The 22,201-nt window shown below is 42.2% G+C and overlaps 1 protein-coding gene across 3 annotated transcripts in view; it reads left to right on the forward strand.

The window, feature by feature from the left end:
* EDNRA (endothelin receptor type A) overlaps positions 1 to 22,201 on the forward strand; it is a 34,032-nt gene that overhangs the window by 3,154 nt on the left and 8,677 nt on the right. For all 3 annotated transcript variants that reach the window (XM_044430795.1, XM_044430793.1, XM_044430794.1), the window contains 3 exons: positions 1,994 to 2,444; positions 15,497 to 15,621; positions 17,152 to 17,350. In XM_044430795.1, coding sequence (XP_044286730.1) covers positions 2,058 to 2,444; positions 15,497 to 15,621; positions 17,152 to 17,350 — 711 coding nt within the window. In that variant the 5' untranslated portion in view covers positions 1,994 to 2,057. The remainder of the gene's footprint in view (positions 1 to 1,993; positions 2,445 to 15,496; positions 15,622 to 17,151; positions 17,351 to 22,201) is intronic.

Below are 22,201 nucleotides of genomic sequence, written 5' to 3' on the forward strand. Positions count from 1 at the left end.
CGTTTCTCTTTGTGACAGCCTTTGAGGCACTTACAGAGTGATGCCATGTCCCTCTCAGTCTTCTCTTCTCAAGGCTAAACATGCCCAGTTCTTTTAATGTCTCCTCATAGGGCTTTGCATCCTGTCCCTGGATCATCCTTGTTGTCCTCCTCTGTGTCCTTTCCAGATTGTCTGCATTTTTCTTAAACTGTGGTGCCCAAAACTAAACACAGCACTCCAGATGAAGTCTAACTAGTGCTGAGTAAAGGGGAACTAGAACTTCACATGATTTGGAAGTGATACTTCTGTTAATGCAGCCCAAAATAGCATTTGCCCTTTCTGCAGCCATATCACATTGTTGACCTATATTCAGCTTATGATATACAATGATTCTAAGGTCCTTTTCACTTGCACTATTGTTGAGCTAAGTATTCCCCATCTTGTAACAATGCATTTGGTTTCATTTTCATAGGTACAGAAGTTGGTCCTTGTCCCTGCTGAATTTCATTCTGTTCTTTTCAGCCCAGTGCTCCAACCTTTCAAGATCACCTTGAATCTTCTTTCTGTCTTCCAGAGTATTAGCTATCCTACCCAGTTTTTTGTCATCTGCAAATTTGATAATTGTTTCCTGAACTTCCAAATCATTGATTAAAATGTTGAAGACCAGTGGACACTGGGACAGAGTCACAATCTAGCCAAAATTAAGTCCTTAATTGTCTCCCACTGTAAACAAGAAGATGTTCTTCCTTTGCCTATTAGGTGGAAGTAGGTCTGCCTTATGCATGGGTTCATTAGTTTATGGCATGAGCATCTTATCTCCATATTAACCAACATGATAATTGGCAGGGAGGGCTTGGGAGTATTTCCCAAGGCAAGCTGAAGAAAGATGAAGCATCATGACACATAGGAAAGGAATCATTTGGTTTACGTGATTCTAATCAGGGTGTTGTATTTAAGTTTGTCTTGTGGCATATAGCAACCTTGTTGACTTGGTGACTAACCATTACATCTTCAAATAAAAGGGGGGGTGGGGACTCAGACATTTCTGTAGACTAAGGAAAGTCGTCTTACTAATCTCCACACAGCCAAAAGTTTTAGGTCACCCAATTTACTTCCTAAGTCTGAATTTCTCTTTATGATCCTACCTGCATGGGAGTTGGGAAAAAAATGATTCAAATCAATGCAATTTACTTCCAAATAAATATGTTTAGGATGATCATGGTGCAATTATAATTCAGAATGGAAGTATTGCAAATAAACCATTGACACTGATTGTAAAAAATGTACTAAATGTGCTAACTTTAGTGTCACAGATGTCATGACAACCAGCACAATTTTCAGGGAAATGTGTAATGATACATAAAGAAAAGAAAAGTCTACAGTGAATATAAACAATGCATTATAATGCACTGGGTTAGTATGTCTCTTCCTGCACAAATGGAAATGAGAGGAGTCTGTTTCTGCTAATTTCCCATGCCAGTTCCTGTATTATTCTAGAGGGTCCACCAACTTGCTGGAGTATTTTCAGGGAGGCACAGAAGAGGGAGGCAAAATGCCCCTTCCATAGGGAAGGAGACGCCAAAATGCAAGGTTGCTCCATTTTGTGTATGCAATATATTATGTGGAAGCAAACATTCTTGTAATAAAGAAGCTTCTGTAAAACTTACAAATAAATGGGCTTTGGATGTGTTTTATAGGCTGCAAAATTTCTTTTATCAGCAGGAAATCTTTGGATATTGCTTTTAAGTTAGATGTATCTGCTTTGCTTTTGACTTTTGACTGCGGTTTCTGTGATTTCAATTTTTTGTTATTGTATGGTTATAGACCTAGTTTACATTTTATAGAAATAAATAATTAATATTAAAAGTTACCTTTCAGTTTACTAGGATTAAAATGCTGATTATCTCCTTTTCAAAATGAAAACATGATTCCTCTTTTATAGTTTAAATAAATAACTATGCTTTGATTAGTGTGCTGATCTTGCAATGTAAACCATTCATTGCTTTCTTTGCAGGTGAAAGTGAAAGATAAAACATTGAAATATCATCATACCCATCTCTGGGACTGAAGATCTGAAGATGGAAACAATTCATTTCACAATCATTTTGGCACTTCTAGTGACTGGATCCGTCATCAGCGATCATTCTGACAGATCCCATTCAAACCTGACATACTCTAGAAGTGATTTTGCTGGAAAAGAATCTAAAGTGCTCCTCCACACCAGTCGCCCCAACAGAAATTACAGCGTTTGCACCCACAATCCTAGAATTGATGGCACTTTCAAATACATCAATACAGTAATATCCTGTGCAGTTTTCATCATTGGGCTTGTTGGGAATGCAACTCTGCTGAGAATTATCTACCAGAATAAATGTATGAGGAATGGCCCCAATGCACTGATAGCTAGCCTGGCACTGGGAGACCTCATCTATATTGTCATAGATATCCCTATCAATGTATATAAGGTAAAATACTGCAGATTTTAATTTTACATTTGCTTTTCAGAATGAGAAATGCTGGTGGGCGGGTGGGGTGGGGGATAACCCTAATGGCTTGCTTCTGAAACAGTATATAATCCTATACTTATGTGTGGCCATTTAAGGATTAATTTACGAACACCTTTCCTTTAAGATGTCATGTTGCATCACATCTGTGGCACTCAGAGCAGAACATGTGGATTGCCTTCATTGATAAGCAGGTGCTTAGAGTCTGTGGCATTGGACATGTGGTGCTATTTCACACATTCACATGCAAATTATCACTTGGTGTTCTGGTCCACATAATATTTTGAGTGTGGAAGAGCCATCGGAAAGTGTTGCATCTATGGCAAAGCAGTTGCCTATGTGTTTTGATATACTGCTGTGAAACATATGGATGGGTTAGTGGGTGTAAATTAATGAGAGAAGAGCTGGAACAAAGAGAGAAAGGAGTTATGAATGTCCAGGAGGTCACAGAATGCCATAAAAAGTGTGTGTGAATCAGTGCTTAACCACATTAGGACCATTGTATTTAGCTGAGTGTTCCCCATAAAGTATACTGAGTTTGGGGAGGACAGGCACATGATGAGGGCTCAGAGCCAGACATTCTTAGATCAAACTGGCCTTTTGGAGCCTATTTTAGCCTGGCTGCCAGCCTGGCTTTAAATCAGTACTGGCTTGAGCCATATAATGGAATATATCCCAGTGGATTATGTATGCTGTGAGAATGGCAGATAATTATTTACAGTTGATCCTCTTGGACCTCTCTGTGGCTTTGATACATCAACCATGGAATCCTTCTAGACCCCCAGTATTGGATTGTGTTAGCAAGCACTGTTGTTTATTTAGTAATAGGCAGAGGGATAATAAACACATGATTAAAAAGTGCTGTTGGTTAAGAACTTAGCAAGCCAAAGAACAGGTATTTGACTAGTTCTGCATGAGGCTGCACATACCAAGTTTATGCTGGAGGTGGGGGTGCTTTTAGATCTAGCGGGAGGATGTAGATTACTCACCCATTTGTAACTTGCAGCACCTTCCACAAACTTCAATTGATGTGCCAGCTGAGGTAGTTTGGCCACCCTGACCTATGCCTGATAATTTCTAGGCTAGATTTGTGTTCTGTGGTGTATGACAGACTTTCTGAAGAACATGTAGAAATGTCAGCTGGCATAGACTACAGTGACCTGATTATGAACATAGACTGACTGCTGCTGCAGACACTTGATTGCTGTAGTCTAACACTCCAAGGTCTCAGTTCAAAGTGCTAGTTTTGGCCTATAAATCCCTAAATGGCCCAAGGCCGAGGTATTTAATGCAAGAGTGCAGAACTGCTTTCAGCCCAAGCGTTTCTAGAGGAGCTCTTGGCAGGCATATTCCAGTAGTAGCAGTAGGCAAAAGGGAGGGGTCAAAATACAAAAAAAATGCCATTGCAGCTAAGAAGCCTTAGGAGAAGCAGTTCAGTGTTTTGGAACAGGGAAAATTGCACCAAATCTGGGAAACCTGCAAGTGAGCACTGGTTGTAGTGGGGGGTGGCCTTCAGGGGAATCTCGGAGGGCCAGACTTGAACCATGAGGCTGAACTATTGCATCCCTGATATAACAGCTCTACTTCACCCATGTGAACCTGCTCATTAATTAGGAACCTCTCCAAAGACCCTTCTCATTTTAAAATTGGCCAGATGGCTGCTGGGAAGAGGATCTTTCCTGCTGTGATGCCCAAATAACTGAACTCTTGTCAGCTGGATCCAAACTTAATCATATTCACGGGAGACACATTGAAATCAGTATGACTGCAAGTTACTCATCATCCAGCCCAATTCTACCTGCTGTAAGAAGGAACATAGGATACTGCCTTATATCACCTCAGGTTATTTGTACATTGAACCCAGTATTGTTGACTCTGATTGGTACTGGCTGGCCAGGCAAAGTTAAGAGGTAGAAGAATGGCATATTAGAGTAAGCAGTTAGGGGTGTTTAAAGGTACAGCACAGACTTCACAGGGCGAGTAAGAATATGGTTTGTCAAGGGTGGTGTACCAATTAGAATTGGACTGGGACTTGGGAGATCCACATTTTAATCCCCACTTGGACATGGAGCTCCCTGGATGACTCTGGACCAGTCAATGACACTCAGCGTAAGCTCCATCATAAGACTGCTGGGAGGATGAAATAAATAGGAGGAGGAGGATTCCATAAGCTTCCTTGCATTCCATTCAGGGGGAAAAAATGGTGGACATAAGTATAATGGGAAAGAGAAGGGACCAGAGCTTGGTGACCAGGCACATACTTGGCATGCAAAATGACCCAGGTGAGGTCCCATCTCCACTGAAAATGGTCAGGCAGAGAAGATGATGGGCCATGTTTTGCTTCAGTCTCTGGAGTCAGATAGTGCCACTGAGACAAATAGACTGCCTTGACATATGTTCCATTACTGAAGCTGAATAGCAGTTAAACTGATCAGCAGTCTGGATGGAGCTGGATGGTGAGAATAGGATATACAGGTAATATTTTTAAATGGATTTTAAATTAATGAAAAGGGTCCTTTTAAAAAGGTGTTACAGCTGTATTAATCATCCTTGATCACATGCTATAGATAAGAACCCTGTATAAGTGCAATTAAAAGCTCAGTTCAATTAGAGCTACTCTCTTCTGTATGTGTGTATGGGGAGGGGGTGTCTTTAAAATTCCACACCAACTTGGTGACTGCACCCTTATCACCAGACGGGGAAGAAGCTGACATGCTCCTACTTGTGGAAAATGTAAAAATAGCAATGCTTTTCAAGGAGAAGGAAAAAGCTAGATTTCTTCTATGTAACGAGTTACATTTCTTGGGTATGAACTATAGTACAAGATAATGGCACTTATACAATTATAGTCTGGATCAGGGCCATAATGGAGGCAAAAGATAAAATTAGTGCTGCCTTGACAGCATGGCCCCAATCATGACCAGATATCTTCCACCTTCTTCAGCTTTTGGAGAAGAAACTGCAAGCCTGAAATGGCTAATTTTGAAATACATGCCTTGGCCTCACATCTTTCCTGTAACAGAAATACAAACACAAGAAACATAAGACCAAGATCATATAGAAATTTATAATATTATATTATTTATAATGACATTAGAGACATTTCAAAATGCATCAGTACAAGGAAATCTACCTATGCAGGTTGAATAGATTCTTATTGTCTAATAATAAGAGACTGTAGTTTTATTTTCATACAGCCAGTGTCCTGTGTTTGGGGTGTGAGGTGCCTTCATCTTTTATTTTGAGCAGCTAACAGAATAGCAGCATGCAAAGCAAAGGGAGCAAAATGGCCTACAAATTCCTCAGATTCATTTTGTGGCTTCTTCTCAGGCGCTTGGCCAAAGAAACCATAGTTACACTGGATGAGAATATTCTCTACCAGTGACTTGATCTTTGTTTAAAAGCAACACTTCCAGGCTGTCAGGACTGATGTGTTGCTGTTGTGATGTATGATGTGTTTATGGCCAAGTCTTAAATCAGTTTAAAATTATTGAGAGTACTGAAACCAGTCTTCCATCACCTTGAATTTCTGGGCAAAAGGTTCTGTTTCTCCCCTGCTCTTTGGATCCTCATGTTTATGAACCCAATCACCCCTGCCCCTTGCCCAATGCCTCTGGCACAGCAAAACAATGTTTTGGCATGTAATATTGCTTCAGTTGTGCAAATGAGCTTTTAGTTATGCATAGATATCACAGTTTCTTGAACCTATGTACAGATGTCTGACTATTACAGTTATCAGGTTTTTAAAACCCTCTCACAGAATTGACATCTTCGAATCCTTTTAAAATAGGATGTAGCACATTCCCCTTACGCTGCACACTGCTGTTTGCATTTCTTTTGTCCCATATGAAGGGTAGTGTAAGTAGTAGCCGCAGTGCCGTGTTTGCACATTCTGGCACATCACTTGACTATTTTATTTTATTTTGCTTTATTGATTGATTGATTGATTTTGGTGGCAGCAGATGGCTCTGCTGAATTTGTGAACTTGGTCCACTGAAAGTCACTGTGTTTAGAGGAATATGGCTGTGCCGTCCCATTCACACATGCTAGTTATTTGATATTATTGTCATTAGTCTTATTTGGATGTTCTGCCCTCTCTTCTGGATAATCAGTATATGAGAGGAAAAGCAAGAAGGGCCCTGCCCCTTCCTTTGCACCCCTACTGCTGGCTTTATTGCTTTCCTAACACACGAGCTCCACATATTGAAGCAACAGGAGTGGTGGATATAGCCCTCCTGTACTCTTTAGCCCTCTCTCCATGACACGCATTGGCTGAGAAAGTTAACTAAACTCCATGCACCATGACTTAGATTAAGTACAGTGCAGCCCTGTACAGGTTTACGTAGAAGTGAGTCCTGCTGCATTCAATGGGACTAAGCCCCTAGGACTGGGGTACAGAATCTCCCCCAGTTCATGGGCTAAATTCCATTTCAGAAAAGATTTTGCCACCCACATTCCAGTGGTGGCTGGTGGGGCTAAAGGCAAAAAGGGCAGAGCAAATGGCAAAAATATCTTAAAATAAGCACATGCCTTACAGGAATCAAGCCACAGAAAAGTATTGTCTGCTCTGGAAGCAGCTCTTCAAGGACTTGCAGCAATGCAACCTTTTTGTCTGTTCTTGTTATAACTTGCAGATGAGCAATTGAACCCAGGGCCTTCTGCAGGAAAAGCATCTGCTCTACTACTCTGCTGTAGCCTCTTCCTAAATCCCATTGGAGACAATCCAAATCTTAAACTATCCCCAAACTATTTTTCTTTTTTATTCTGACTCTTTTTCTTAATCCAGTGGATCTGGTTATAAGCTCCTTTTGCTTAGCATTCTTTGAAGAGCCCCAGCAGACTGAAGTGCTGGCCTCAGAACAAAGTTTCAGCTTTGCTTTGAATAGCATTTAGATACACATGGCTTGGCCAGACTTCCTCCCACATGGATTCTGCCACAACCCATAGGCATCCTCTCTGTCTCACTGACACCCCTATTAGATCTCTCCAGAGACCACTTTTTATGACCGTGTGTGTAAGAGAGATGGGGAAACCCTGCACATGCACAGCATGAGTGTCTATCCATTAGTTTTCTCAAGCATTGAAGGTGTGTATATGCACCTGTGTATATTTACACAGGCATTAAAATGTGAAAGCCAAGGTTCCAAGAAATCAAATTTTGCGCCACATTTTATTTGTTAGCGAATACAGAACGATACACTGGAGAGCCAGTGTGGTGTAGTGGTTAAGAGCTGGGACTGGGACTCAGGCGATCTGGGTTCTAGTCCCCACTCAGCCATGGAGCCAACTGGGTGACTTTGGGCCAGTCACAGACTCTCAGCCCAACCTACCTCACAGGGTTGTTGTTGTGGGGATAAGATGGAGGAGGAGAATGATGTAAGCTGCCTTGAGCCCTTTGTAGGAAAAAGGCAGGATATAAATAAATAAAATAAAAATACAGTTCTAGTGCAACAAAATGGTACAGTCTGGGATGATCCTGTTCAGGATTCTAGCTAATGAGCTATCCTGCTTTCCAGGATACTCCATTCCATTTCCCCCACTGGGTTTATTTGGTTTGTTTTACCATGCCCACATTCAGTGTTCTGTGATGCCTGAAACAGCTCGATCGTCATTGGCTGTCTTGGTTTCCTGCACTCTCCAGTAGGTCCCATCCCTAAACTACAAAATCTGTAAACCTTGAGTTTCCTCCAAGCCATGTGATAGCTCCTTCTTGTGCATAGTTTGGCTACATAAGGATCTATGCTTGGGAAACAATCAACTCTACTGAGCTATAATCCACTGTAATAGCAAAGCCATTCTCAAGTAGCGTGACCACTATCAGTCAAGTGACTCCATGGGACAACTGGATCTTTCAACGTAATATGCTCATAGTCCTTTCATCCAGTCAGTATAGTATATGAATGTTTAACAGTTTTGTCAACCAAAAAAGATTCTCTATTTCATTTTAAAGTCCATACATATGCAGTGCAAACTGTTATCGCAGAATCATACAATTGTAAAGTTGGAAGGGGCCACGAAGGCCATCGGGTCCAACCCCCTGTTATTGCAGGTCATGAATTTACACGATCCCACTCAGATGGCTGTTTGTCTGCATCTTTCTTCAATCTTGGTGCCCAGAACTGTAGACTTAAACATGTATTTTTATGTTTAAATGATACCCAACTTAATGCTTGATTAGGTAAGGCAGATAGTGGCTTATGAAGCATTTGCAAAATGCAGCAGTCACATGTAGGTAATCTTGCTGAACATAGAAGCACTCATGATAAGCTATTCGGCAGAAAGCGTATGAAAATGGTTTGGTTCTGATACAAAGGGAAGCTGTGGTTTCCCAGTGTGAGAGCAAGCCACAGGAGCCCTTGGACTATCGCTTACTCTAATCTTTTACTTTGCACACCAAAGGAGAATAATATAATCATAGAATAGTAGAGTTGGAAGGGACCATGAAGGCACTGGGTCCAACCCCCTGCTGTTGCAGGACACCAAGTTACCCTATCCCACGCAGATGACTGTCGAGTTTCTTTTTGAATGTCTCTAGTGTGGGAGAGCCCATCACCTGTCTAGGCAGTTGGTTCCATTGTTGTATTGCTCTGACAGTGAGGAAACGTTTCTTGATGCCCAGCCTGAATCAGGGTTGTCGCAACTTGAATTGAATGTCCCACACTCTGGCATTAGCAAGAAGAAATCTTGACCTTCCTCTTTATGACAGCCTTTGAGGTGCTTACAGAGTGATGCCATGTGTCATTGCCCCGCACCCCTGTCTTCTCTTCTCAAGGTTGACCATGCCCAGTTCTCTTAGTCTTTCCTCATCGGGTAATGATTTGCTGCACATGCTGGATATGTAGGGATGCTCCTTCTATAACCTGGTCCCTGCTAGGTTGTTGTGTCATCTGAACCCAGAAAGGGTGGATTGTTGGCAAAGATCATTTCAGGGTCATGACTGGTCCAGATAACACAACAACATACTGACAGGGGTTGGGTTATGAAATGGATGCATGGGACATGCTGGAAACATGTTGTTTCATTGTGTGAGCTATCTAGGGAGGCCGGTCTGGCAGTTATAGGTGGCATATAAATAAGCTATAGTGGCTTATTTAACCAACCATGGTTGCAAATGTTCATGTGAACCAGATATATACACTGGTGATCACTGATAAAGGAAAGGGAAGTGGAGAGAAGGGCTGCAGAAGCAGATGTAATAATATACCTACATTCTCCATGTTTCAAATCCTGTCTAGTGTTCCTTCTCTGCATGAAATGGCTAGAAAACAAAGCAAAGATCAGTGCTACAAAATGATTTGGCTATGAAATGTACCATGACAGGACGTTCTGCTAAAGAATAGATCATTTATTATTTGGATTTCAGCAGCTTTGGCTCTTTACTTCCACAAAAGAACTATAAGGGCTCTTCAGTTACATCTGGTAATTAAAGTGAGAAGTTGGAGTGGAGAAATGCAAAACATTTAATTGGGTAAGCCCATGAAATTTGCCCAGCCTCTGCTCCCACACTAGAGACATTCCAAAGGCAGCTGGACAGTCATCTGAGTGAGATGGTATAACATGGCATCCTGCACTAGCAGAGAGTTGGACCCAATGGCCTTCTTGGCTTCTTCCAACTCTACTATTCTGTGATTCTGTGAAGCTGGCCAGGCATCAGGATGAATACAGATGAGCTATAATTGTTTGAGGCTACAGTTTTAAATTATTTTATAGTGGACTTCTATTTCAGCTATGTTCTTGGTGTAAGGCATCTAATCTCTTTGCCATGCGACCACATTGCTGGTCAGCCAGAGATGAATTCATATTCCTCCTGCTGTACTTGAACTGACTCCAAGACAGCTGCATTAAATATACTGTGTATCTCTCATGCCAGATGCAATATGTTTATTATTCATTGGAAAAAGGATAAATGTACTACCATTAATTCTAAAAGCAAATAGTATTATTATAAATCTTAATACAGGGAGCACAGTTATCAGTGAGTGGTGCAGAAACATGGGACCCAGTCCAAAAATAGTTACGCATGCAGATAAAAGTGTAAATGTAGCCAAGCACTTTGGTCAGGAATGCATGTTTGCATTGCAATGTAGATGGAGGTGAATACCCACTAAATACTATGCAGGGCATTTTGGGATTTGACCTATGGGTGCTAGGAAACTTTGCAATGGATTCCAATGAGTTTGAATTTCTCTGAATCCAAACTGCAGATTCCACACTGGACCATATTTTTCCAAGTCATGCAGAATTGTGAATTGGGTTTGTTTATTTTTGGTGTTGGGGGAAGTTTGTAAATGCATACATGGTCAAAGTGAGGATCTGTCAACAAAATTCTCATACAAAAAATCTAGTTCTGTCCATAAGAAGATGGCCAAATCTGACAATCCATAAAAACTGGAATGCATTTAACAAAATCTGTACGTCCTTACTAGGATGACATAACTCATGTCTGAATGTGCACTGGAACTCTGTCTTTACTTGACTCTCACTTTGGCCCAAACTGCAGTAATGGTGAGAAGGATGGGCAACAGATGTCATTGGCTACTTATTCACTGTTAGACGTGTAAATGGTAACAATGCTTATAAAGAGGATGAAGAGCACAACGGCTGGTGACAGTCATGGTGAGAATGTAGACTCACTTGGAGGAGGGAAACCCTTGCGAATGTTGTATCCAGAGACCAAAACTCTAGAGCCAGCACTATACAGGGTAGGACGCTTCCATTCCAACAAAATTTACTGGAGTGTCAAAAGTAGCCTAAACAATGTTGACGTGTGCTACCCGGAGCTTCATTAGAAATTAATTTTTCTCCATGGGGTCTTACCATGTATTTTTAAGGGTTTTCATAACATTTAGATTGTTGAAAGCATGTTCTAGACAGCAGCACGGATAGTGCCAAACAACTTCTAAATACCAAGAAGTAAGATGAAGCCCACTTAGTGACATTTGGAGAACTCATCCAGATGGAATGTTCTCGGCACTTGTGCCTTGTTTATTTCAGCTCCAAAGCTGTGGTGGAAAAACCAAGGTTAGAGAGAGGGGATGTTCAGGAAATTGTGGCTGTCTGGTCAGTTTTCTTGAATTCCAGAAGTACAGCCTTGCATTTTTCAAAGTTTCTGATTTCAGCACCCAAACATGTGGTCAGAATTCTGCTCTGCCAGAGATTGCTTTGCTGACTGGTGTCGAAATATATGGCTTTAACTTTGTAGTGAACCTGTTAATGGCAGAGCTGTGTCCCTTAAGAAAGTTCAGAGTTAAAATTCAGGACCCTTAAGGGCTGTTCATGAGACCATCCTGTATGCATGTGTTAGCAACACAGGGAGAGCACAGCTGCCATACTGGCTAGACTAGCTGCTGACATCAGCACATTGAACACAATGTTGTGAGGAAGAGTCTATGCATGGTCTGCTGGGTATTCATAGCTCCTCACCCAGTCAGGATCTTTGCACACTTGGTGCAGGCTTTCCTCAGCAATGAGACGGGAGCAGAAAGCTCACACATGTTAGGATGTGGCTGGCAAGCATGGTCCCATTCCACCTTGTATGTCCTGCTGTTTGATGAGGGGTCTACTCCAAATCAAAGAACCATATGGACAGAGACCAGCAAGGGCCTTGAAGTTGTCCATCAGTATTGGAGAGCAGACTACACATCACAAGAGTCATCATAGTCTTCTCACTGTGGTGAGGTGCCTTATATTTCTATTTAAACAACAGTTATTAGTTTGACATTTGCATGTGAGAACTGGCACCCTCTTTTGTCCCTTTACTTCTTTTATTTTTTTGTGGATGCATAAGTGTTGAAATGAGGAATGTTTCCACTCTTCCCTAGCTTCCTTCAGCCATCCAAACAATTTCCCTTTCCCCACAAGAAGGAGGGGCTGAGGCATCACCTGGATTTGGTAGGAGCTGGCAGTGCCCCACATCTCCACTTTCCACCACCCAGAATTATTCCACAAATGTCTTTGTGGCCTCAGTCTAGATGAGAAAACCACACCAGCTGAAATGGTGGAACAGGGCTGAATCCCCACTCTGACCTTGGAAGGCTTTCCACCTTTTCCTGTGGCTAGCTAGACAGCATCTTTGGGGCATGGGATGTGCCCTAAGTCATGTGCAAGCAGGGAAATATTATTTCTTTAATTCACATCAACCAATTCATTACATTTATATCCTGCTTTTCTTTCAAGGAGCACATAATTCTCCTCTTTTCTATTTCATCCTCACAACAACTCTGAGTTGGGCTGAGTCATAAGCACCTGGTGAACTTCATGACAGAGTGGAAACTAGAACCCAGGTCTCCTGCATCCCAGTCCAATCTCCTAACCACTACACTGGCTTTCTGATATCATGTGGTCAGGCACCATCCTCATGCTTTTTCATCCTATCAGGCATTTCCTATACTCTGATTGTCCCCTGGCCTAGCACCTTCATTATCTGGGGGCCCCGCATACATTTATTGTCTTACTGTATACCAGAGTGTTGCATCCTGCTGCCCACGGTGTCCCACCACATAGTCTATATGCCACATGTAAGAAGTTCTGTACTGATCTGTTAAAAAATGTGATATCCTAAATGTGCAATCTAAGAATCCAAGGAAGGCTTGGTATCTAATATCGGGTGCAGTTAAAATCAGCATTCTAACATTGTATGGGAAAGAAACAAAGGCTTTCTCCCTCAAAAGATCTCTTCTTCCTAGGGAAGCTGAGTTCTGGCTGCAACCCAGGCTGTTATTCATCTGTATCAAGCTGATGGCCTCCAGTAGATTGGACTACAGCTCCTATCATGTGATCATGCTGGCTAGGGATGATTGAGGTGGTAGTCCAACACCTTGTGCCAGACTGGGCAAGGCTGCTGTACAGGTTCATAACAAGGCATGGGGCCAGATAACAGCCTTGTTGACGATTTTGCTAATGCAGTATATTCTGCACTTCCCCCAATGCATCTCCCACCCTGGACAGAAATAAGGCAATCAAATATTTATGTTGCACCTTCTTCTGCCCGAATTCAGGTCACATCATGCTATGCTCAGACATTTGTGATTTTGTTTTACAGACAAATCTTTACAGCTTGTAATGTATTCCATAAAAGTCAGCTGAATATGAAGGATGCAAGGAGCAAAACACTAGCATGCATCTGTTCTTGCTCAAAACATTAACAATGTCAGGGAGTGTAGCTATTATCAGAAGCTCCCTCATTATGCACGGGAAAATCCATTTAACTTGCTCTTGTAATGTTGATGCTTCTTGAAGGAAGGCACAATTAGCCAGAAAAGAATTCTTGAAACAGCTGTTAATTCATATGTGAGTGCACTGTGTTGCCATCTACTCAAAGCCCACAAAATGAATGTCAGTCTTCTAAACTGCAGTATAGAACAAATCTATGTATATGGGAGTATGATCCTCATTTGAACTCAGTTGTGCCAGACTTCACTTCACCAAGGGCCGTACCTGTTGACTCTAGTCCAATCCACAGTTATGCACACTTGAGCCCCACAGAAATCAAGGTGACCAGTCACACTAATTCCCTGCAAAACCATGGCAATGAAATGGGAGTTCTCAGAAACAAGTAAGGATATTCTGCTTATACACAGTAGGCAAAAGTGAAAAGTGCCATACCTGCTCTTTTATTGCGCCCTTTATTTATTCATTGAATGTCTGTGCTGCCCAGCTGACACAAGCCTTGGAGATGGTTTGCAATAATAATCCCCCCAAATGATCCTAGGATCACAAGGGAAGGTTGCAGATTGCTGACCGCATCTATGCCATTTCCCCATTTATCTCAGGAAAGCTGGGAATATCCCTTTTCCCTCAAACATGGAGTGCATGAGCATGTAATAATAATGAAATTTAACGAGAAGCCATTCCACTAGCCCAACTGAAGGAATTAATGCTTCCCCATCCTCCCCTTTCTTTTTTCAGTTGTGTGTCGTGTATTTTTTAGCTTGTAAGCCTGTGGGCTAGGATTGTCTTGTTTAACTCTATGTAAGCCATTTTTGGTGGGGGTGGGGGGCACACTGTGGTAATACTTCATATAACAAAATAAATAATTGGTGTCCCCTCCACTTATGAAATGATTTCCCCACTGAGGCCTGCCTGGCCCCAATATTAGCATCCTTTGGGTATCCAGCTAAAATTGTCCTCTACTCTCAGGCATTTAATGGCATACGAGTGTTGGGATGTCAGTGGTTTTAAAGGGTTAATTAGTTTTGTTGAAATAATTTTGAGTATTGCAATTTTACACTGCGTTTACTGCATCTACATTTTTTCATTGTATTGTTATTTATTAATGTACTTTAATAAATAGTTGTGAGCTGCCTGGAGAGCTTTGGCTATTGGGTGGTATAGAAATAAAATTAATATAAATGACAAGGTGGGGTACTAAACCTCAGGTGAGTGGGCCAAGCCTGTCCTTTCTGGGGTCCCAGCACAACTCTATGGTGGTGTTCCCCACAGGGTCTGCCTCTCTGACCCACCACCTTTCTTTTATCCGCTGATCATTCAATGGTTTTCTATCTTTCACGCAAGTTTCACCCCACTCTTGCGGGTTGAAATGCCTCTGCTGAGGCTTAGTCATAGCTGGAAGGGCCTTAGTTTCTGGGCTGCCTGTTTTGCCGTGGGTCTTACCTACCAGTGGAATGCAGGCCTCAAGAGCTTCTCTGAAATAAAGTTTGGTCCTTGGGCTGATAGAGGTCCATAACTCTGACCTTGGATTTGGGAATCTGGAGTGTGATATGGCCACTCAGGTGATACCTCGGGCCATTGTGATACCTCCCTACATTGGTTTTACTGCCATGTTTTTATATGATTCAGAAGATGCATAATTTATGTTACTTATTTAAATAAATAAATGTAACCTTTTTGTTTTACTGGAGCTACTGGGTGATTTTAGAAATTACACTGTAAACAGGAGAATTATAATTTGTCGGGATGTGGTCTGAGGACATTCATGGTGAAATCCAGTAATATGTTGGTGCTTTCTGCATAATAATGTAACCTTTTCCATTCCTTTTTATCTTTTCGTTTAGCTTCATGCTCAGTGGCCCTTTGGGTTGACTCCATTTGGGCGATTTCTTTGCAGTTGTGTTCCTTTTATTCAAAAGGCATCTGTGGGGATCACTGTCCTTAATCTCTGTGCGCTAAGCGTGGACAGGTAAAAAATGTATTATTTCATTTTATCAATATTTTTCCTAGAATAAAATGAGTGTACTGGCTCACACTTTTGATGACTTTTGAGATTAATAACTTGGTGCATACATGTTAAGAATGAAGCCCTCATCCTGTGCTGTGTTATAACTCTGTATGATCATTCTCTGAATAGCCAGTTGACAAGGAACTATGCAGAAATCATGTAATCCTCAGTTCATTCAAACTTTTTAAAATAGTCATGATATTTAAAAGTTCCCTGTTCTCTTGATGTTTGCTGAGATAGAAAAAAGAAACGTGTACAGTAAATTGCCGTTCATGTTTGAAAGGCCTTTCTTCATCGGCCATTCCAGCTGGGGATGATGGAAGTTGTAGTTCAATTTATCAGGAAGGCACTAGACTGGCAAAACCGGAGTCAGTGCAGCATAGGGCCACAAGGTTGGTGGCCAGTTTGCAGGGGATGCCGTATGAGGCGAGGCTGAGGGAACTGGGTCTCTTCAGCCTGGAGAAGAGGAGACTCAGAGGGGATCTGTTGGTGACATGCAGGTATGTGAGGAGGTGTTACACAGAGGTGGATAGAGACATGTTCTCCCCTGCAGAGGAAGGCAGGACGCGCTCCAACGGAGCAAAGCTCAGGGAACCAAGGTTCCATTTGGATGCCAGGAAGCACGTCCTGACAGTCAGGACCCCGAGGGTGTGGAATGGGCTTCCACAAGAGGTCGTTGAGGCCCCATCGGTGCGGGTGTTCAAGGATAGGCTGGACGTCCACATGGTGGGCATGCTGTGAGTGGAGCCGGCTGGTGCTGGAGGTCAGACTAGATGGCCCGGGAGGCCCCTTCTGACTTGCTCTGTTTCTATGTTTCTATGTAACTGGCGATAAAACAGCTTTTTCCATTGAATTGTATAGAAGAAGTGTGGATGCAAGGTAAATCTTGAGAAGTTTTGGTCTTCAGCTCACAGAAGATGGAGCTAATGGTCAGGAGTGCTAGATGTAGGTAGCTAATTGAAAGAGGAAGTGAAGAATGTGCTGGAGCCAGCATGTTCACGTGCTCCCACTAGATTTGATAGTCCAGCGGCTACTTAACCCAAGAACCTCTGTTTCGACATACTCTTGGTTTCCTTGCCTAGCTTGCTATGTTACAGGACATGGGTAAGCAACTTGTGGCCCCCCAGATCTTTTAGCTCACCACTCCCATAATCTCTTCCATTGTCTGTGCTGGCTATGAGTCACAGGAGTTTTAGACTAGGCTGGAAGGAAGGGAGCAAGCTAGCTGTGGCCTCAATGAGTGCTCTTCAAGGCTGGGGCACAGTCACAGCCATCCTCTCTCCTTTCTCCTATCTGGCAGGACTTCAGGGAGGAGAATTGCCTGAGGCTCTGTGGTTCACATATAGCAACTTGGTGGCCAGATTTCACCTGCAGGCTAGAGGTTCCCCATTCATGTTGTAAAGAATGTTGACAACAAAATGTGCATTTTCTGTTAGATATTTTGGTAAAATGGATGAAGCTGGCCATTTAACATTTCTGTGTTTATTGTAGGTATCGAGCAGTTGCTTCTTGGAGTCGTGTCCAAGGAACTGGAGTCCCTTTGATCACTGCTATTGAAATCTTTACCATTTGGATTCTTTCCTTTGTCTTGGCTATTCCAGAAGCCATTGGCTTTCATGCTGTCGAGTTTGACTATTATGGAAAACACTTCGTCTCCTGTATGCTTCTGTCTAACACCAGCTTTTTGAAAGTATGTATCAAAGTATATCAGTGGTGGTTAATTTGCACCATAAATACCACAAAGGGATAGGCTGTGGAGGTAGGTTAAGAGGTAGAGGAGATGGGAAATGATGCAGTTGCAGAGGGAGAGAGGGAGTCCATATGGGGAATGAAATATGGCAATAATTACATCAACATACAAATGCACAAGCTTAATAAATTAAGAAAAATCTAAAATGTTCCCAGGTCTTTAATGCACATATTCAGCATTGCAAATGCTAAAAATTCAGTTGCTTTCTGATATTGGCTGAGGTCACAGTTTAGTCATTAGAGCTGCTCCCCCCTCCCCCCAGTGCATGCTGCAGGTTCCTCCTTCACTTTTGGGGGCAGGAGAAGTGATCCCCTCTATGGGTCTGTGAGCACTGTCTTTAAGATGCATTTACTAATGTTGGAGCTCATGATAATGAATACAGCACAGTTTCCACTGTGCTGGAAACAGTCTTGTGTTCCACAAATGCAATTGTGGAATTAGTAGGAAGATCTGGAAAGGTAAAGTTTCAGAAAGCCAGATTCTGGCTCACTATCAGAAAAACATTCCTGATTGTTAGAGCAGTACGACAAGGGAATCAATTACCTAGGGCAGTGATGGTGAACCTTTTAGAGACTGAGTGCCCAAACTGCAACCCAAAACCCAGTTATTTATCTCAAAGAGCCAACACTGCAATAAAACCTGAAAACAGCCAGTCCAAGCAAACACACACACACACACACACACACACACACACACACCCTTGGCAGCGCACTGACTGGCCATGTGAAAGCTCGGATGAGTTGCAGCTAATGAGTCACTTCTGACATCATCGTCTGGCACCACTACTCCTTTCTGAGCATGCGCATGGCCCCTGTGTGCGCTGTTATCCAATGCTCAGCTGCTGGGGCGATGCTGGGGCAACTTGGCTCGTGTGCTGACAGAGAGGGCTCTGCATGCCTGCTGTGGCACACGTGCCATAGGTTCGCCACCACGGACCTAGGGAGGTTGTGGGCTCTCCCACACTAGAGGCATTCAAGATACAACTGGACACCCATCTGAGAGGGATGGTTTAACCAGGAATCCTGCACTGAGCAGGAGATTGGACTCCATGGCCCAATGGCCCCTCCTGAATCTACTAATCTATGATTCTGTGATGTGTTCAAGGAAATGGCCCTTAGGGTTGTGGGGATTTTTGTTAGATCAGTTATGCTTGTGCACATACTTGCTACTGTTAAGGAGTGGAGATTATGAAGAATGATTCATAATTCCTCACCAAAAGTCAAAGCAATTCCCCTTTTCCCATGCTGACTTTTGCAAGAGTGAGTGACATGGAAACAATGTCATTTACTTCTGAGCAGTCATGTATTTCAGCACGTTTTCTGCTAGTTCTTCTTCCAGCATTTGCAGTGTGGAAGATACATTTTCATCTCGCATCAGCATGTGTGCATGCAGAAATGTGGGATAGACTAATACCTCTTTTGCTGCAAAGTATGCATGAGAAAGCATTGCCGAGTTATGCTGACTGTGTGCTTGCTTTAATTACACATGTGCAATTAGAACATAGGAGCAAAGCCACTAGGTGTGCATCAGGACCCAAATGAAAGCTCTGCTGTTGCATGTCAAGCCCACACCAGATAACCCACAGCTGTCTTCCCTGTCTTGTTCTCCTCCTCCCTGATTCAAAGCTGCAAATTGCTTTTCTTTCCCCTCCATACACCCTTGCAGAGCAGTGGTTGACAGACCCCACACTCCCTACAGAGAGATTGCTCATCCAGGAAAATCACCATTGGTGCCCTTCGGGTAAACTGCAGCAGATCATTCTGGACTACTAAGCTATTACCTTAACATACAGTGGTTTCCTGCAGCTGTAGCCCCACAGTACACTTTCCCCCATCCCCACAGAGCAGCCTTTGTAAATCAGAGTGACCCATCTGTGGCCATTGGGACCAGTTTCATGCCAAGGGCCACATGCAGCCCCAAGAGCTACAGGATCAACAGCTCTCTACAAACCATCTGCTCGGACTTCAGGCAAGACCTTGGCAACCTGCTGGGCTGGGAGGAAAGAGGCAGAGAAGGGTGTGTTGTAGAAAAAGTGAGAGCAACTGCTTTCTTGGCTGTGGTCCTGGCCACCACTAGCATGAAAGCCACAAGGGACTGCAACTCTCAACAGGAAAAAAAAAATCCCAGTTCCAACTCTAACTTAGTGAAGTCAAATGGAATTTATGCTAGAAATGAATGGGAAGTGCATGAATTTCATATTTCGTATTGCGGAGTTTTAAAATGGTTAAAAAAGAGGTTTAGGTAAAAGACAAACCTAAATTGTTGGTAGCACAGAATATGAAGCAGTCACATGAGGCTACAGTATGATCACATAAACTTCAGCCTTACATGATGAGTGATGATCCATTCCTCAGGCAACACCCTCCTTTGCCCAATTGAGAAAGTGTTTCTTGATCTACAATCTAAAGGGCTTTGCTGAAAGTTGACTGTGCAGATTGATTTATGAGGAGTTAGTTGGTCAATGAATCACACACCTCTCAGCCTTTCCAGCTCTGGAATTCTATATTTTGACCTTCTTTTAGAAGCCCTAATAAATAAGCCTCAAGTGCTTTTATTATAACATCTTTCTTAAAAAAATAGTTGTTGTGTGCCCTGTAGACTTTTTCCTATAATAAATTTTTATAATCAAAGCACTCTTATTCTCTGATCATAGAAGACACTAGGAGCACCCCAACTCCTTCATTAAGGCTGCTGCTGCATGAAATTAGCCTTTAAAGTAATGCTTAGAAGTTCACTCAGTGTTTTTCAAGCAGTTCTAACGTATCAGAATATGGACCAAGTCTAACGTAGGTTTAGTGAGGATGATACAGCTAAACCTGGTTAAGCTAGATGCTGGCAAAAGATCTGTCAGGTTTGATTAATAGATGACTAGGTGTTTTGTAGTAGGGTGGCAAAATATGACTTCCTGTTAACACGTCTGTTCTGTTAACATTAACATGCTGCAAAAATATTCCCCCTCTCCACACACAGTGCAACAGTTAAATTATACTGCTAAAATAAAGATAACCTGGATGGAATTGTGGAAACTCAGTTCTTCCAGCACTCAGCTCAGAAATATCCCGTTTTTTAATTCTGCGTCTGTTACACCTGGCTCCAGTTGGTGGCTCTCTAGTAAAACGCAAAGTAGATCCTGCAAATGTGACATCTATCCATGTCGGCTTAATGGAGCCACGAAATATTCTGGCAGGATTTATTTAGTTTACCCATTTCTTCCAAAATGAGGTTGATAAAACAATGCTTTTTCTGCCTTTTCCTGAGATCTTGAAGTATGTCACATTTGAGACTGCACGGTTTAGTGGAAGATTGGTAGGTGGAAGTGCTGCTTGGCCCTTTGTTTTCTAATCACTTCCTGTTCCAAACCCCATTCTCCATTTTAGTGTATATCAGCAGCTATCCCTGCAGAGAGGGAAGCAGTGAGGTGGCAAAGGGGACAGTGAATGGGAAACATGGTTGGGAATGGTTAGGCATTCCTCTGCTTTTCCTCTGCCTCATAGGCTGCTTTTGTTTAACAAAATAAAATATGGCAGAAGAGACATGCACAAATCTGGTAATATATCATTTATTGAATACATAAAGAAATGTTCCATTCCTCCTAAGAGAAATAGTCTTACCTTCGACTTTCTCCAGGTATTCAAAACCAGCTTTCATTTGAGAGTTATCCTGGTTTGCAAAAAGTTTCCTTTCCCTGCCCCTGCAAAGGAATTTGGCATAAATGAAAATAAAGGAAGTCATGGAAGTTTCAAATACATGAATGAGGGATAAAAGGGGGAAGCCACTTCACTTTTAAGTCTGGTACTTCCTGTAGCAAGCTTTATAATAAATCATGTCAGTTAATGTTAACAGGACTTTATGACTATCTGCTTTCTGTAGTCTTAGAACCTTCTTTTTATAATTTTTTGAAAGCCCTACTTTCAAATATTTGTGCTAGATGTAAATCCCAAAAGGCCAAGTGCTCTAGGGAACATGAAAAGTCATGTTTCCTGTAGAAAACTAGCTCCATGTGGAACTGTACAGCAAATAAAAAAGTGCTTTTGTCATGTGCATCAGAGTACCAAATTGGGTTGAGGCAAGATCCATGCAAGCTTTAATGGTCATAACTGTTTGCAGGCATCTTGCTTCAGATTTTGTAACTTGAAAATGTTACACTGTCACTTTCTTAAATACTAAATAGGTTGGATATGGCTTTTGGTATTCTTTCTAGCATTTTTTTTTCTTTAGCACAGTAATTTCAGTTTTAGTAGAAGAGAGTCGAATTTAGTCCTTAATCCACATGAGACTGTGCTTTTGATAAATGCTGGTAAATTTCTAACCCTGCACATTTTCTTTGAACTAGTCTGCCATGCAAGGCCTCAGTGATAGAGTACATGCTCAATATGCAGAACAGCCGTCCCCAGTTTGGTACCCCCATTTTGGACAACAACTCTCAGAATTCTTAACCATTGCTCATGCTGGATGGACCTGATGGGAATTGAAGTCCGAAACAGCTGAAGGATATGAGGTTGGAAAAGGCTGATGTAGAAGATCTGAGGTTCAGTCCCCAGCATCTGCTGTTAAAAGCACTTGAGTTGGGAAATACTAACCCATCAGATTGCTAAAGCCAATCATAGTGGGCTAGTCTTCATTGTCCGACAAATGGACCCTCCTCTCATTTCTGTTCACTCTCTCTCCAAAGCAGAGATTTTGGTGGTGGCTTTCAATGAAACCATAAAGATAAGCAAGGCATTAAAAACAATAATCAGAAAGTATAGTAACATCAACTACCGAGGCAACATGAGGGCTCAGTGCTCATCC

This window comes from Varanus komodoensis, unplaced genomic scaffold (genome assembly GCF_004798865.1).
Source record: "Varanus komodoensis strain SLA01 unplaced genomic scaffold, ASM479886v1 scaffold21, whole genome shotgun sequence".
In the NCBI taxonomy this organism is placed as follows: domain Eukaryota; kingdom Metazoa; phylum Chordata; class Lepidosauria; order Squamata; family Varanidae; genus Varanus; species Varanus komodoensis.